The sequence below is a fragment of the Odontesthes bonariensis genome, chromosome 3, assembly GCF_027942865.1.
Source record: "Odontesthes bonariensis isolate fOdoBon6 chromosome 3, fOdoBon6.hap1, whole genome shotgun sequence".
Taxonomy (NCBI): domain Eukaryota; kingdom Metazoa; phylum Chordata; class Actinopteri; order Atheriniformes; family Atherinopsidae; genus Odontesthes; species Odontesthes bonariensis.
Window position 1 is genome coordinate 29,979,689 of NC_134508.1, and position 14,796 is coordinate 29,994,484.

The window sequence follows — 14,796 nt, forward strand, 5'->3', positions numbered from 1 at the left end:
AAGTTATGCGCATTTAGGGAGCAACGAAGGCATATGGTGCCTTCATAAGTTTCAGCAAGTTGCCTTGATTGCTTTGAGTTTGGATACTGAGCTTATTACTTATATACTGAACCTCAGGTTTTACATTTTTCCTATGTAGGCAAGTGTCGACGTTGGGTTCAGACAATGGCCCAACTGTTCAAATTTGCATATAGTTGCAAATCAAAAATTGCACAGATGGGTGTGTCTAAGTTTGGGAGTGACATCCTAAAACAGCACTAATCTACAAAAAAGCATAAACCAGCTGATTTCAGTCACAAGCAGAATAAATCAGCGTAGAGTCCCCAACAAGCAGATTTGTTAATAATCAGTAGCTTGTAACTGACCAACGACCCAGGCATAGCTTGATTTATTTTGCCACAGCACGTGACTAACAAGCATAAACAGGATAAACTGTTAATTTAAGATATCTAAGAAGTGCTCTTTGGTTCATATCAAAAATAGTCTTCTTATGGGGACAGCACACATAAATGAGGGAGCCATTAAAGCCTTACATGTTGTTAAATAACAATGAGAAAGAAAGTATTTTATTTACCTAACAGCCAGCTATAAAAGCAGACTTCAGTCCACCCAAGGGATACAGTAAGGAGTTATTATTCCAGAAAAAGAAGGAAAGTGAATATGGCCCAGCCAGTATTCCTCTTCACACAGGGAAAGTTAAGGTGAAGATGAGAAAGATGACATCCCAGCTATGGAAATTATTTTTCATTGAAACAAAACAAATCAACAAACTTGAACAAAACAAAGTTTTGGTGCAGCAGGTACTGCATGGCTCATTCTAGTTAGACTGCAGAACATCTCTTAGGCTAAACGTGGCTTGAAAGGCATTCTGATAACGTTTTCTTCTGGTATTCCAAATAACTTTACAAAAATGGAGACTCTCCTCCCTCTCACATTTTCTCCTCTCATTAGTGTTGTGCAACACCTCTGTGGCCTCCATGCAGCAACAAGCCATGTCAAGCACAAAGGTTTTTTCACTGCTGAACAAAGGCGGAATTGACCGCCAATTGCCCTAACTCTGAGATTGATTTAAATACCTTCCTTGCCAAATGTTGCATTCTGAAAAGGAAAATCACGTAAATACATATAGAACTGAGAAGATCACCAATCCTTTCAGATGTTAAATTACCTCTGCACTTGGATAGTAAATACCAACAGTCATTTTTAAAAGCCAGAACAAGTTTTGTGCCTGTCCCAAAGCGATAGATTAAACATAGTGAACAAACATCTGTTCTGAAGAAGGGAAAGTTTTCTTATCACCAGCCGAAGGTCAGCAGTGAGACCTGAGACAGGTTTTTTTTATGGTCAGACTTGTTTCGTCCAACAAACAATTCCTTCACTGCAACTTAACACAATTTATTGCACTTTTGTTTTTTTGTATTACTTTCATTTATCCAACACATATTCACACACACACACATACACATTTTCTCTCAAATTTGAAAAAAAAAATGTCATCTCCACCTTTAAATTTGCATATTTGGCTAATTAGCACACTTTTATCATTCTGAGTGGAGGAGAAGATAGTAAAGCTGGTGTTCTTCTCTCACCCCAGATGCAGGAGATGGCTTTGCACCACCACCAACAGCAACACCATCACCAGCACCCAGACGGCGCTCATTATGATCCCTCCCGTAACCACCCCATGATAAACAACTCACCTCCGATACTGCCCAACCCTATGAGCGCACTGTCCCAGCTAAACCCTCAGGTCAGCCGGAGTTCGCTGCCTCATGGTTCCCCCTCACCTCCAGGAAGTAAATCAGCCACACCCTCCCCTTCAAGCTCCAATCAGGAAGAGGAGACTGATCCTCACTCAAAGGTACTGATGTGGCCTCTCTGGCTTGTAGTGGTGGAGATGAAGGCTTCTCTTAGCATCTCTTAGTGGTTTTAAGTGGAATCAAGGCATGGCTATGGTTGTGCATCTTTTATTTGGTGTCCTGGAAAACTCAGAAATGTTTTTAGTGGAGTTTGAGTCAGCTGTATATTTATTTTCTTTTGCGTGTGTTTGTATGGCAGAGCATGGTGTCACATGTGAAGTAAGTCTTAGATATTGAGTTTTATTCTAATGGGAGAGTAGAAAACAGCTTGATTTTTAACATATACATTATTATTTTTCTCTTTTCTTTATTCAGAGCAACAAAGCAACATATAGAGGGAATTAAACCTCTGTTACATGCTTATAAAGAACACAATCTTCTCTTTGTGCAAGATAATTTTACCTTCAGACAAATTTCTTTTCCATTTACACATTCATGAATAGCTGGCAGTCCATTCCCCTCATGGCATGTTTGTTGACTAACTCTTAAATACACAGAAACTGACATGAAACCTTTTTCTTTTTTCTTTCTGAACAAACCTCAGCTTATTCACAAATGTCAAAAAATGTTTTAAAAGGGTTGATTTCATTTTCTTGCCAGTCCTGCCCATGTCTGTCACTGCTTCACCGTGTACTCAGTGACAGTCTGGCTCTCGAGCTACCACTCCTTCATTTATATCACTCATTTGTTAAAATGAGGAGAGACAGATTCTTGTTTAGTTTAGTTTAGTTTTATGTAAATCTGTATAACCGCTTTCATAAATTGCCCACAACCCAATGTCTCCATGGATTTGCCTCATTTCTATCAGGGGAATGTAAATGAGTGTATAATTAAATCTGCCACTTCCTCTGTGTTTCAGATTCATCTGTGTATTTAGCTGCTAGCTCACAGTGATACAGTATAACAAGAGTGGGGTCCTTTAGTTAAAAAAAATACATTTCCCTGCCTATACATCTCTGCTGTGCTTCGCACTGCGTATGTGAATAAAAATGATTACCATCTTTCCTATCAGTAAGTAATTCCATTTGCTCTCTCCAATTCATTCTGAGACCACATCAAAGCCAGAGCAGATACATCAGGCGATTTAAAATTCCTTTCACCCCGAGCATGAAAAGTCTGAATTTATGACTTGCTGAGCAACTGCAAAATAAAGATTTGAAAAGGTTTGATAAATTCTACTAGCGCATGTTATTTTTGACAAAGTAAGGCAAAAAAAGCTGCAGTCTAAAAAAGCTGTGTTACTGCCGGTGAAACATTGCTGCAATACTCAAACAGTGGTTATTGAACAGAGGAATCGAATAATGGAGCTAATGAAGTTTGCACGCTTCACCTGGACCCAGGGTTATAAGCATTCATTAGAGGTGCAATTATTCACTCTGCACATGTGGAATTGGTCGGCTCAGTTTCAGTGTCAATAAGCTGTTTTGTTGTTTTGTGTGCACTGATGGTCTTCCAGATAACGGGTGAGAAGCGACCATCCTCAGAGATGATGAAGCCCAAGCCCAAACCACAAAAAAAGAAGAAGAAGAAGGACCCCAATGAGCCTACAAAGCCTGTGTCGGCCTACGCCTTGTTCTTCAGAGACACCCAGGCAGCCATCAAAGGACAGAATCCCAACGCCACTTTTGGGGACGTATCCAAAATAGTTGCCTCCATGTGGGATGGACTGGGAGAGGAGCAGAAACAGGTACATTAATGTTGTGCTTTGCACTCAGTGTATCAAGAGTTCAGTTTTAATTGATCTTTACCCTCAAAGCCGTACTGTATTATTACTGCATAGGAAGAAATAAGCCGTTTTTTGATGAAGGTTAGGAAAACATGATGGCTCGCTTTAAAATTGACACTGTGATAACAAATTACTTCAAAGTGTAATTTTCCTGAATTACAGTCACCAAGTACTGCCCCCTAAGCTAAACAAACAAAACAAGTAGCAAATAACTATACTAAATGTTTATTAAGCGGAATAAAGCAGCAACAGTGTCTAAATAGCTGTTATCCACTTTGCATGATTACACCTTGCATGTGACATATAACACCTATTTTAAAAAATCAGTTATATAATTACAACTTATTTATATGTTTATATTTATATGTCCCTGTATGGATTAGATTGCACAAACTGAACATAATCAACTGAAGAGTTTTCTGTCGTGAGACATGAGAAGTGAAAAGTTGTTTTTCACCATCAGCATCGTTGATTTACCCAATTCAGTTTTATTATTACCTGACCTCTGCATATAAAACTGCATTAACACTTACTGCAGTTTATAGCATCCCCCATGCAGCACAGTTTCAATTTATTTTGAACATTTCAGGCCCACAGACAAAGTCAAGGAGGTTTCTGTATGTTTGTGGTAACAAATGATGGTGTGAAATGAACGGAAAACGAGACAGTCTGATGATCATGCGCAGACTCATATTTTTAGAATATCCAGTCAGGGCGCAGCCTATTGGATGTCAAATAAAAGCACCTGTCTCCATGACAAAGTGCAGCCCATTCGCCGTCATCCCAGCCAACATCTACTAGACCCTATCCGGCATGTGTGTCTTTCTCTCCCACCAAACCTACTTTATAAGCTGGACTTTGGAGGCCGTCTGTCCCTTTTATTTGCAGTTAATTTTTGCCGCCTTCACCGGGGCTCTTCACCATGAATCTTCATTTCGCCACTGACACCCTTGAATGCGAATTCCTCATTTCCTGTCTTTTTATTTATATCTGTTGCCTGGTGATTTGATCATGCTGGGAATACAAGATTAGCAATTGCCTTGTCCTTGGTTTTGCCTCAAGGACATCTGCTCCAGAAATGTTATTGTTTGGGCTTCTTAACCCCTTCGTGTCCTGGCTTCTTTTTCACCTTAGATATTCTGTTACCGTCCCTCTATCTCTCGTCGTAAATGCATTTGTCCTTCACAGTTGAACCAGGGAACAGAGGCGAAACTAGCAAAACAGCAGCTCTACCATTAAAAATCCTTCCATTTAGTGTGGCACTCGCAGCTAATTTTTTGATTTGTTTGTGCATTCATGTGTTTAATCAAACGTGTCACCTCGCAGGACACATAATTAACTTGAGGTAATGATGTCATTATGGAATGAAATGTAGCACCCTGTCTGGGCAATAACCCTGTGATTGCTCTAATTATTCTCACAGAATAGCACTGTCATTTATTACAGCGCAGCCAATGAATAAACTTGATAACAGTGTATTTACAGAACAGAACCAATTCAGTTAGTGCATGTTAATAGTCAGTAAAATCATTAATGTTTCTGTCATTGCTTTTCACGATACCATGAACTCATTATTGTGCACATATACCGACCAGTAATGTTGGAGTGAAATGCTTTTGTTATGAAAACTTTCCATGCCAAGTTCTCATTCCTTTAAAATCTTCAATATAAGGCTTTAACTCTAAACTTCAAGCTCCTCTTGATCTGTTTATATACGCACAGTTGTGCTTTTTCTTCCAACATCGGCTGTCGCGTCATCTCTACAGGGCCGATGAGGTGTGTTCCATAATGTTACAGTCAGACCTTGTGGAGCCTCACTGGAGCACCAGAATGTAAACACAACCCTTCCCCTACACACAGCTTTGTTTTAACTAGATCATGGCTCCTGTTTCCAATTACCTATAGCACTCCTCAAGCATACCATGCAGTAAAATTCACATAAATGCCGTGAAGGCACTGTTTCTTTTCTCCATTTTTGCGAAGACACGGTCCAAAGCTTCACTGTTGTGTTTTCTGTTCTTCGTGTCATTCCTTTTGTCGAGCTTCATTGTGCTTTTTCCCTGTTTTGTTTGTTTTTCTGTCTTCTTCTGCTCTGTCCTTGAGCTTGCCAGAACAAAGTAGTTTTTTAGACTCATGTTTATGTTCATATTTTCTTTTTTTATTAGAATGTTCTCTGAGCTATACAGCTTCTTTTTTTTTTTTAACTCCCAAAGGCCTTTGCTTTATAGTTTGAGATCAATGCTTTATTTGGGTTTTGTTATTCCTCAAGGTGACTACATGTTAAAGCTACCCCAGAAACACAGAACAACATTTTTCTCTTGTTTTTTGTTATTTGAGATTAAGATCAATTTTCAGTTTTTACAGCAGTGGGGAGGAACAGTGATGATGGATTTTGGGGGAGGAGGGAGGAGAGACCTTAGCTTTATTTAATTGAGTCTGTGTTTTGGATTTGTGTACTGGTGAAAGGTCAGAGATGGAAGGAAAAGATCACTCATTTTTAAACAGCGTCTTTTGATATTAAAACTCCTCATGTAAGGTTAGTCTTAGCACCAGTTCAGCTATAATCATCTATTTTTTTGTCCTTCATTTTGGATTTTTTGTTTGTTTTTAATACTCATTCCCATTTCTCTTCCATCTCTACTTCCCATTTGTTTCCTCTCCTCACCCTCCTCCTGCCTCTCCTCTCACCAATTGCTCAGTCTTTGGGTTGTAGGGTAATCACTCCCTTCAGTGTCAGAAGGGTGCAGGGTTATTGTCTCCTGTAATTAAGTGGTTATCAAACAAGAACAATTCATTAAGGTACAATTAGGGGCTAATTCAGGCGGGACTCCTCTGTGTCGAGATTACGATAGAGGCATATGCTCTCTCATTGCAGCTTTGTTATTTTTAATTCATACTGACCTGCAGCCTTTGACGGCTTAAATTGCTAATGAATCCACTCACTTTGGAATAATTAGACATCCTTAGGCATGGTAATTTATTTAAAAGTATCTGTCATTGTGCAAATCATTAGCTGTGTTAAATTAATTTGGAATTAAAGCTGCCGGGAGTAGTTTGGGTACAAGTAGACATGAGTCTGTTACTGTCTGAGAGGTGTGGAGCTACTTTTTGTTTGTTTGGGGTTTTTTTTCCAAATAATTTTTATAGTGGAAATCTTCACTTTTCTTTTGGTATTTTCGAGTTCCTGGTTCCTCATTCTTGTCTTATATCCAATATATCTGAGCATATATCGTGGAAAGGAAAATAATGATAATATATTAAACAAGGATGAGTGAGAGGATAAACATCAGCTGTTTGAGCAAGAGATTGTATCCGCCTTCATCCCAGTTTGTTTGCTCTTCTACGTGTTTGTCTGTTTGTTTATTGACTGTGCATGTTAGTGGCTGAGAGCCTATGAGCATCTGGCAACACATGAATGCTTAATGGTTATTCTACCCAACCTCTTTCAAAGAAATGACCCTGTATGTGTAGCCACAGACAGCCTCTAACAGAGGATCAGTAATTACCCATTGCATTCATTCACGCACAAACACGCACTTTCCATCATATTAAAATGCATCAGAGACGAGCCGAGATCTGAGACTTCTTCATCGATTTAAGGGTGGACTTTGTGCGACTTGCTTTAGCTGCATCAAAAAGGCAATGGCAGCTATAAAGAGCCTGTGAGTGACATGTGATGACATTAGCTTGAATTCCCTGTCTCAACGCATCATTTGAGGTTCATTCAGAAGGCTTCAGATTGCCTCTTTGCTAATGTTGTTTTGAGTTTTTTTGCTTTTTTTCCTCCTCGTCTGAATGATTTGCTGGGACATCAGCTCTGATTAAGAGATAAGCAGCAGCAGTAATAGAGGAGGAGACTGGAAAAAAAAGCAGCACACAAATTGACAAACAGCATTGCTCTTCTCATTTAGCTGCATTTCTATTTTCATGTTATTGTGCACAATCTTCCTAGACATTTCATTTTTGGATGTTTTCAAGAAACAAATGAATCAAATGCATCAACATCATGCAGATGGCCAAATCTCATTGACCTGATAATTGTGCAGCGGATGCATTTGAAATGTTTTTCATCACAATCAAGATGCCCAAAATTTCCTCCACATCAGTCAGTGTGGAACACAGGGTCATTTTAGCCTTTGGCTTTGCCTTGTAATCAAACATTGTTGTTGTTGTGTTTGCTCCTGCAGAGCTACAAGAGGAAAACAGAGGCTGCTAAGAAGGAGTACCTGAAAGCCCTGGCCGCCTACAGAGCCAGTCTGGTTTCCAAGGTAACAGCGGGGGTCACATCTTTGATATACATGGGTCAGCAGCGATATAAGGGATGATAAATTAGACAGAATTCCTCTCACTCTCATTTCAAGCAAACGGTCCCCTAGCTGCACCGAGGGTTAGTATGCTTGTGCATATATATATTTGTGTTTATGTGTGTGTGTTTAAAGTGAAAGGCTGTGTGTGTGCTCTGAAGAGAACAGTGAAAATTAGGCCTCAAACACACCCGATTTGTAACCTGGGGAGAAATGGAAAGTAATAGCACACATCTGTATGTGTGTGCTCATCAGTGTGCACATAGAAGAGTAGGAGTGGACATTACCTGTCATTTGCTGTCCTCCTGGAGTTTCTGTTCTCCCTGGTGGGCTACTAATGTATTGGCTAAGGTTTGCTCACACCCACTGTTCTCTCTTTGATGTTTAGCCCAGAATATTAACATATTTCTTTCCATGTTTGTGTAAAAAAAAAAAGAAAAGAGAGAAAAAGGAAAAGGGAAAAAGAAAGAAGCCCTCTTTGTAAATGTCTCACATCTGCAAGGTTTCCACACTAGTTACAACATTGCAGGGCTGTTTCAATCTGTCGGCCCGCTGCATTTCATTTCTGTCTCCCTGCATTGTTCTTCAAATTCAACTCTAAATTGCATTAGCATATACCAAGCTCCTCCTCCTCGCTCTCCCTCCCCCCTCCACTGAGCAGAGCACCACACTTCCTCTCATGCTCATGGGCCGAAAACAAGCACCTTGATTAAGGCATGAATAGTTAATTCATCAGCCTCTTCAGTGCAGCATACTTTCAACTAAAAAGACTATTCTCATCTCTTGTCTTTGGTGCGATTAGACATTGATGGCAAAGCCCCTACACAGAGGCCTGATTGATGCCATATGCTGGTAGATTGCCAGTCAAAAATCTAACTGACAAAAATAAACCTGCAAACCTTCTTCACTCATTCACGAACAGCTAGTCTGAAAGCAGGACTGAATCTCATCATTTACCATGACTTTCTTTTTTTCTAAATTACCAATAAAGGAGTCTTTTCAGAATGAATTGGGGTGGGTGGAATTGGAGGTAATTGGAGGATCTTTTTAAGGATTTACATCCTCAGTTTGCACCTGTTGGTTTTTTGTGATGTGACACATGTTAGTTTGTTAAAGAGGCGAAAGAAAAAAAAAAACAGAAGTTCCTATGCAAACCGCTATATGTCCTTATCTTGCGTTTACATGAATCCAAAAACTCAGCGTGCAAAATATGATTAAAAAGTTTAAAAGGAAAAAGTATGTCATAAATTCAAATGATTCCATGGTCTTTAAGTATAGATACAAATATGAAAATACAAACCCTCTCTACTGTGAAACACCATCTTTGAATATCCACTTAAAGTAAAAATAAGCTTCAACAAATCAAGCCTATCGTCTCTCTCCCCCTCTCCATTCAACTCATTTCTTCAGTATTTCATTTTCCACTTGACCCTGCAAATGTTCTGTCCCTCTGCTTTATCCATCCCTTCATGCCATTCCATTGATTATTTCAGGGATTTACTTGGATGGATGTGAGTCATTACTAAATAGCAGACCGCCACACATCACTCCACCAGTTTGACAGTTAATGAGAAACACTCGATGTATTTCATACATACACATACACTCTCCCCTGTGGAAGAGAGACAGAAAGAGCTGCAGAATAGATGTTTATGTGTGCACGAGAGTGTACAGGAGTTGGATGGGGCATTATAAAATTAATAAAGAGTGAATTAATAACAAGGAATAAAACAGTGACCCTGAATAGAATAACCCACCATGGCCTAACATGCTATAAACATTTGATTTTGTGTATTTATTTTACAGAATAAGTGTACAACTGAGCGTGTAGAATGGAACGTGTGCCACATTTATACATCAAATATAAAATTCATAGACAAGGAGTTTTGTTGCCTTTTATGTATTTCATGAGGATCCCGAAATATCTGCTGTTTCTTTTTTGTTTCTTTTCTTTCATTGACTGGTTATTGTTGGTTGTGTCTGTGTGAATAAGGAGGTGCCAGAAATGACGGGATCCTGCAGTGACCGTCGGCTTTATCCTCTGTTGCATGCGGGTTGCACAATATATCGAAAATGTAGCGCAACATCAACATGCACATTATCAATATCACAAATACATTTTAACTTGAAAGTAGAAGTGTTACTTACTGCGGCATTTCATTTAGAGGGAGTTGTGCTTCTGTGCATGTCCTTCAACAAACTAGCAGGAGAATGTTTAAATATATTGTAAATCATATCGCCATTGCAGTATTCAGCAGTGGTATATCACAGATTGCGTGTTTTCCTATGCCATAATGCATTTTCATGTCAGTATCAAACCATATTTTTATCCTAAAACTGCACAAACTATGTTTTCATGCGAGAGTACTATATATAATAGAAAGAGTACTGCAAAACCTCTGAAGCTAATTTCTTTATAATACAGCCAAGAGAGATGTCCTCTCCTTAAATATAGACCTGGGATTGAGCAAGGTCCATCACAGGCTAAGTTATCTTAGACCTGAGAAAAGAGACAAGAGGGGATGCACAAGTCTGTGTTTCCCTCTGGCAGTTTGAATTCAAATTTGCTCAGTGACACCAAGAAAATGACTACCTACCTGAGCTCTAAAAGATAAATTATATTTATTACACTGTAAATCTTACTTTTATAACCTTCACTGTTATTTCTGGTGGTTTTGATAAAACTGTATTGTACTCAACTTGCTGCGATCTGGGAGAATTGTAAACCAATAGTCTGACAGGGCAAGAAATAGTAATGGTTATTCAATCAGACAGGTTGTAAACTATGCAGATATAAATCACTTTTCAGGACTTCAAATCAATTTGAATTGTATGAAAATCCATTACAAAACTAGAATATGTGTTCGTGAAAAAAAGGATTTTCGGTATGTTAAATATTATAAACTGTAAAGGGGGAAGATGTTGTTAGAATGAGTGTTACAGTTTAATTAGAACTCCTTTAATGTGTTTTCTCTTTCTTCTAGACATATAATGACCCTGTGGACACAAAAAATGCCCAAACGAGCCAGGCTTCTCCACATATGATGCCAGCCAACCCGCCCCTGTACAGTGTGCCCCCTCCCCCCCAGCCGTCATCGCCATACCTGGGGCCCGGGGCCTTCCCTCTCACTGACCTGCAGAGCTATGCAGGACATGCCCCTCGCCACACTCTGTCACAGACGCTCAGCCAATCACAGATGCTGCCCAGCATTAGTGCCTCTCCCCCTTCCTCCTTCCAGATCAGCCCACCACTTCACCCCCACCAGCAGCTCTCCCTGCACCAGAGCTCGCTCCTCAACCAGCCAATCCGCATGCAGCAGGTTCAGTCCCAGCCAATCATCTCTCACCAGATGGGGCTTCAGCCCTCTCTTCACTCCCCACCCCCAGGGCAGCAGGTACAGAAACTAACTGAGACACACTTACTAATGTGAAATTATTTACACCTGAAGATGTTGGCCTAACTTTCTTTGTGTTCTTCCTTTAGGGGTTTTCCCACCTCCAGTCAGAGTACCAGAAGAGCATGGGGGGTTCCCAGTCTCCAGGAGCCCCTGGCCCTGGTCCAGGCCCTGGAGTGGCTCAGACCCATGACTGGGACAGTGAATACTGCAATCGGGAGTGTGGCAACCACTGCAGGTCAGTGTAGTACAGATTCGTCAAACCATGTAGTGGCATTTAGAAAAGAGACTGATCCAGCTCAACCAAATGGGCGCATTGTGCCACTTGACGTGTTGACTCAGTCAACTCATCTCTTTCCTCTAAGGTTTCCAGCCTTCAGGAATCAGATAGATGCAGTCCAGCTTCAGGCTTAGACCAGAACTCCATTTGAAATGACTATACAATAGATAGTAATGACATATTTCCACCACTGCTTTCACAGTGTAAGCGTTGAAAATTGTCAGTTCCATTCCAGAGAGACAGGCAGACAGCTGGAGAGGTAATGTTGAGATAACAGGGTCCGTCATGTGTTAGTCAGACAGCAGTAAAAAGAACAGATGTGCCTAACACAAGTTTTCCGTTTTATTATACTAAATGCCTTCGCAGTGTGTGCAGTCCTGCAAGTCCTGAACATATTCACCCTACAGTGCTGTTCCTGTTCAGATTATATGAGCAACAAAGAGAGAAAGTAAAATGAGATCGTGATAACCAGCGTTCAAGAGGGAAAAAAACCTCCTGTTGTGATCTTGTTTTTTAGTTCTATTTTTTTCTTTACAGTCGTATCCTCTGTTGTGTCTAATCTATGGCTCTGTTTTTGTTGTTGTTTTTTTTGCAGTGGCAGCATGATTGGCAGGGACAAGCCACTCTACCTCACCTGAAACTGAAGATCATACTCTGCTGACAAATATGACACCAAGGAGTCTACTCTCACCCTACCCCACCCCACCCCACCCCTCCCCACCCTCCACCCCACCCCCGTCCTGCTCCCCCCTTCCTTCTGATGCACACATTTACATCCAGTACACACTTAACATACAGTTACACGCATACACGAACACACATGCACATTCAGCTTCTCAAACACCATCACCACCACCTTTTTTTGTCAGTGTAATTATTATTTCTCTCAGTTTCTAGAATTTGTGACCAGAGTTTTTTGACTAGATGACTACTGTCTGTACCACTTATTGTATTAGCAGTCCTTTTGCTGTTTGAATTTGCCAAGCACTTATAAAGCCTCCCTTTCCTCCTCCCTGCGCCCCCAACCTCCATGCCCTAAGTGGTGTGTCTAAGCCCTCTGTGATGCAGGTCGGGCTGTGGAGCACTCCTCTTGTGTGTCACCGTCAAAGTCCCCCTCAGGGACCCCATCCAGCTTTAATTAGAACGAGAAGAAAAATAAAACATACGCTTCCTCCTCTTTAATCACTTTGTTTTTCTTTATTTTCCTTTTTGTTGTTGCTGCTGCTGTCTTATTTATTTCTGGCTTGCAAAATTGTTCCTCTTTTATTTCTTTTTTCTTTTTTTTTTGCAAATAAGCGATGGGCCCTGTACTGTAGAGAAATATTAACTTCTAGTAGGTTCTGCACAGGCCTTCGTGTTATGGTAGCTTTGCTTAAGGGCCTGCAAATTAATACAAAAAGCTTGGGTGGTGAAGAGAAAGAAAACAAAAATAATCTTTTTTTAATATTAAAGACCTGTTGAGGTCTACCGAGCTGTCACAGTGTGATTGTAAATATCACTTTTATTGGATCAAATTGGAAATCAGAAGTCCAGATTGATTTGTTTCTTCTTTAATATTACATGTATCTTGTTGTGTGTCTGTATATGTGTGTGCGTGAGTATGTCTGGACGTTAGAATGTACCACATTCATGACGTGAGCAGTTGAGTATGTATGTAGGTGTGTATGTGCACGTGCACACACTTGCGTGTGCGAGTGCCTCAGTGTTTGAGTCTTTCTCGTGAATTTTAACAGCCTTGTGCAGCTGGATTTCAGAGGAGTATTTCACACTTTCATTCTTGCATTAAATCTGTGCTCACTGGTGTGTTTTTTTCCAATAAAGTTCAATCTAAAACTGAATACACAATATGTGTCCTGCAGATCATTAAATGGAAAGAGCCAGGTGAGAGATAGAGAGCATAGAGACAGAAAAACACAGACGCTGTGAGATAAAATGAGATGTAATGTCACAGGTAGAGAGAAAAAAAAGAAGATATTGCCTAAAAATGCCTGCCCTTCCCTTTTGTTTTTGTTTTTTCTTATTTTTTTCATTTGTCCAACCATCATGTCAATGTTGTCTCCTCAACATGCAGAGGTGAAGAACTGCAATATGTGAACCGAGACATGGCATCCACGTTACAGTGATTTTTATAAGTTTCTGCTTGGTGTTTGGTTGTGTTGATCTCAGTTTTTTAACTTTTGTGTGATTAACAGAAATGCATTTTGCTAACAGAGACATCTTGTTTTTATCTCTTACGTGTAGCAGAATTTCAGTTTTAGTTGCTGCAAGACAATTACATTGAAAGTTGTGTAAAAAAAAAAAAAAAAAAAAACTGCCAAGTGTAGTAATTTTATTTGTAAAGCCAGTAATGATAAATATTTTAAATGGTTATACATTGTTTTCTGCTAGTTGCCCATCAGCTGTTTGACAGGCTGTCTTATTTATGAAAGAGATGAGATCATTTTTGCTTCTTACAATGGAGGTGTATTTTTATTCTTATTTTAATATTTCTTTGCTTTGGTTTGATAAAAATGATGACAACCACAACATGATTTTTTTTTTTTCTGTATTTTTTTTTTTATATTTTGGGTGCTGCCTCTTTGTTTCCTTTCCAGCAGCATCTGTTTGTGTCACAATGCTTCTTTAATTTCAAACCTGCATAATAAAGTAAAAAAGTTTAAAAGTGAACTCGCCGAATGTCTCTTCATTTCCCTGCAGTCATCTTGTCTCTTTCTGTCCTCTACTCTAATTACAGGATCACACCTTTTATTAAAGACATGATAATAGTTATTTTAAAGATACATAAACACCCTCAACTCCATCTCCTGCACTTTATATTTGCACTTAAGAGGGTCACATTTGTATCCTATATTTATATTTATCCCCGATGGCATCGGCTAATTAAGCCTGGATAGATAGAGTGCGCACCAGCCAGCATGGATATTGCCAGTAAACTATCTCAGCAAACAGGAGAGCAGATGCGAGAAGACGTTAGCTTTGCTTGTGAAAGTAGTGCATCGTAGGCGTCTAGTGTGAGATAAAGAGAACAGAGAAATGAGATGTGCATACAAACTCAGGCAACCGTCCAAGGGCTGATTTTACCCCAATTGCACACAAAGTCTTCTAAGAGACTTCATGAGAGAAGGAAAGATAGATTGAAATGGAACTGTCACAATCCCTTCATTCAATGTTTTATTCATTTTACGCCTGCCTGCCGTCTCTTCTTCAGTGGTATTGAATTGGCAAATAGATC

The 14,796-nt window shown here is 39.7% G+C and overlaps 1 protein-coding gene across 2 annotated transcripts in view; it reads left to right on the top strand.

The window, feature by feature from the left end:
* tox2 (TOX high mobility group box family member 2) overlaps positions 1 to 14,231 on the top strand; it is a 96,208-nt gene extending 81,977 nt beyond the window's left edge. Inside the window, exons 5-10 of one of the 2 annotated variants that reach the window (XM_075461506.1) lie at positions 1,595 to 1,861; positions 3,316 to 3,546; positions 7,773 to 7,853; positions 10,874 to 11,284; positions 11,374 to 11,522; positions 12,160 to 14,231. In XM_075461506.1, coding sequence (XP_075317621.1) covers positions 1,595 to 1,861; positions 3,316 to 3,546; positions 7,773 to 7,853; positions 10,874 to 11,284; positions 11,374 to 11,522; positions 12,160 to 12,202 — 1,182 coding nt within the window. In that variant the 3' untranslated portion in view covers positions 12,203 to 14,231. The remainder of the gene's footprint in view (positions 1 to 1,594; positions 1,862 to 3,315; positions 3,547 to 7,772; positions 7,854 to 10,873; positions 11,285 to 11,373; positions 11,523 to 12,159) is intronic. The other variant, XM_075461507.1, reaches the window with a different exon arrangement.
* Positions 14,232 to 14,796: the final 565 nt, after the last annotated feature.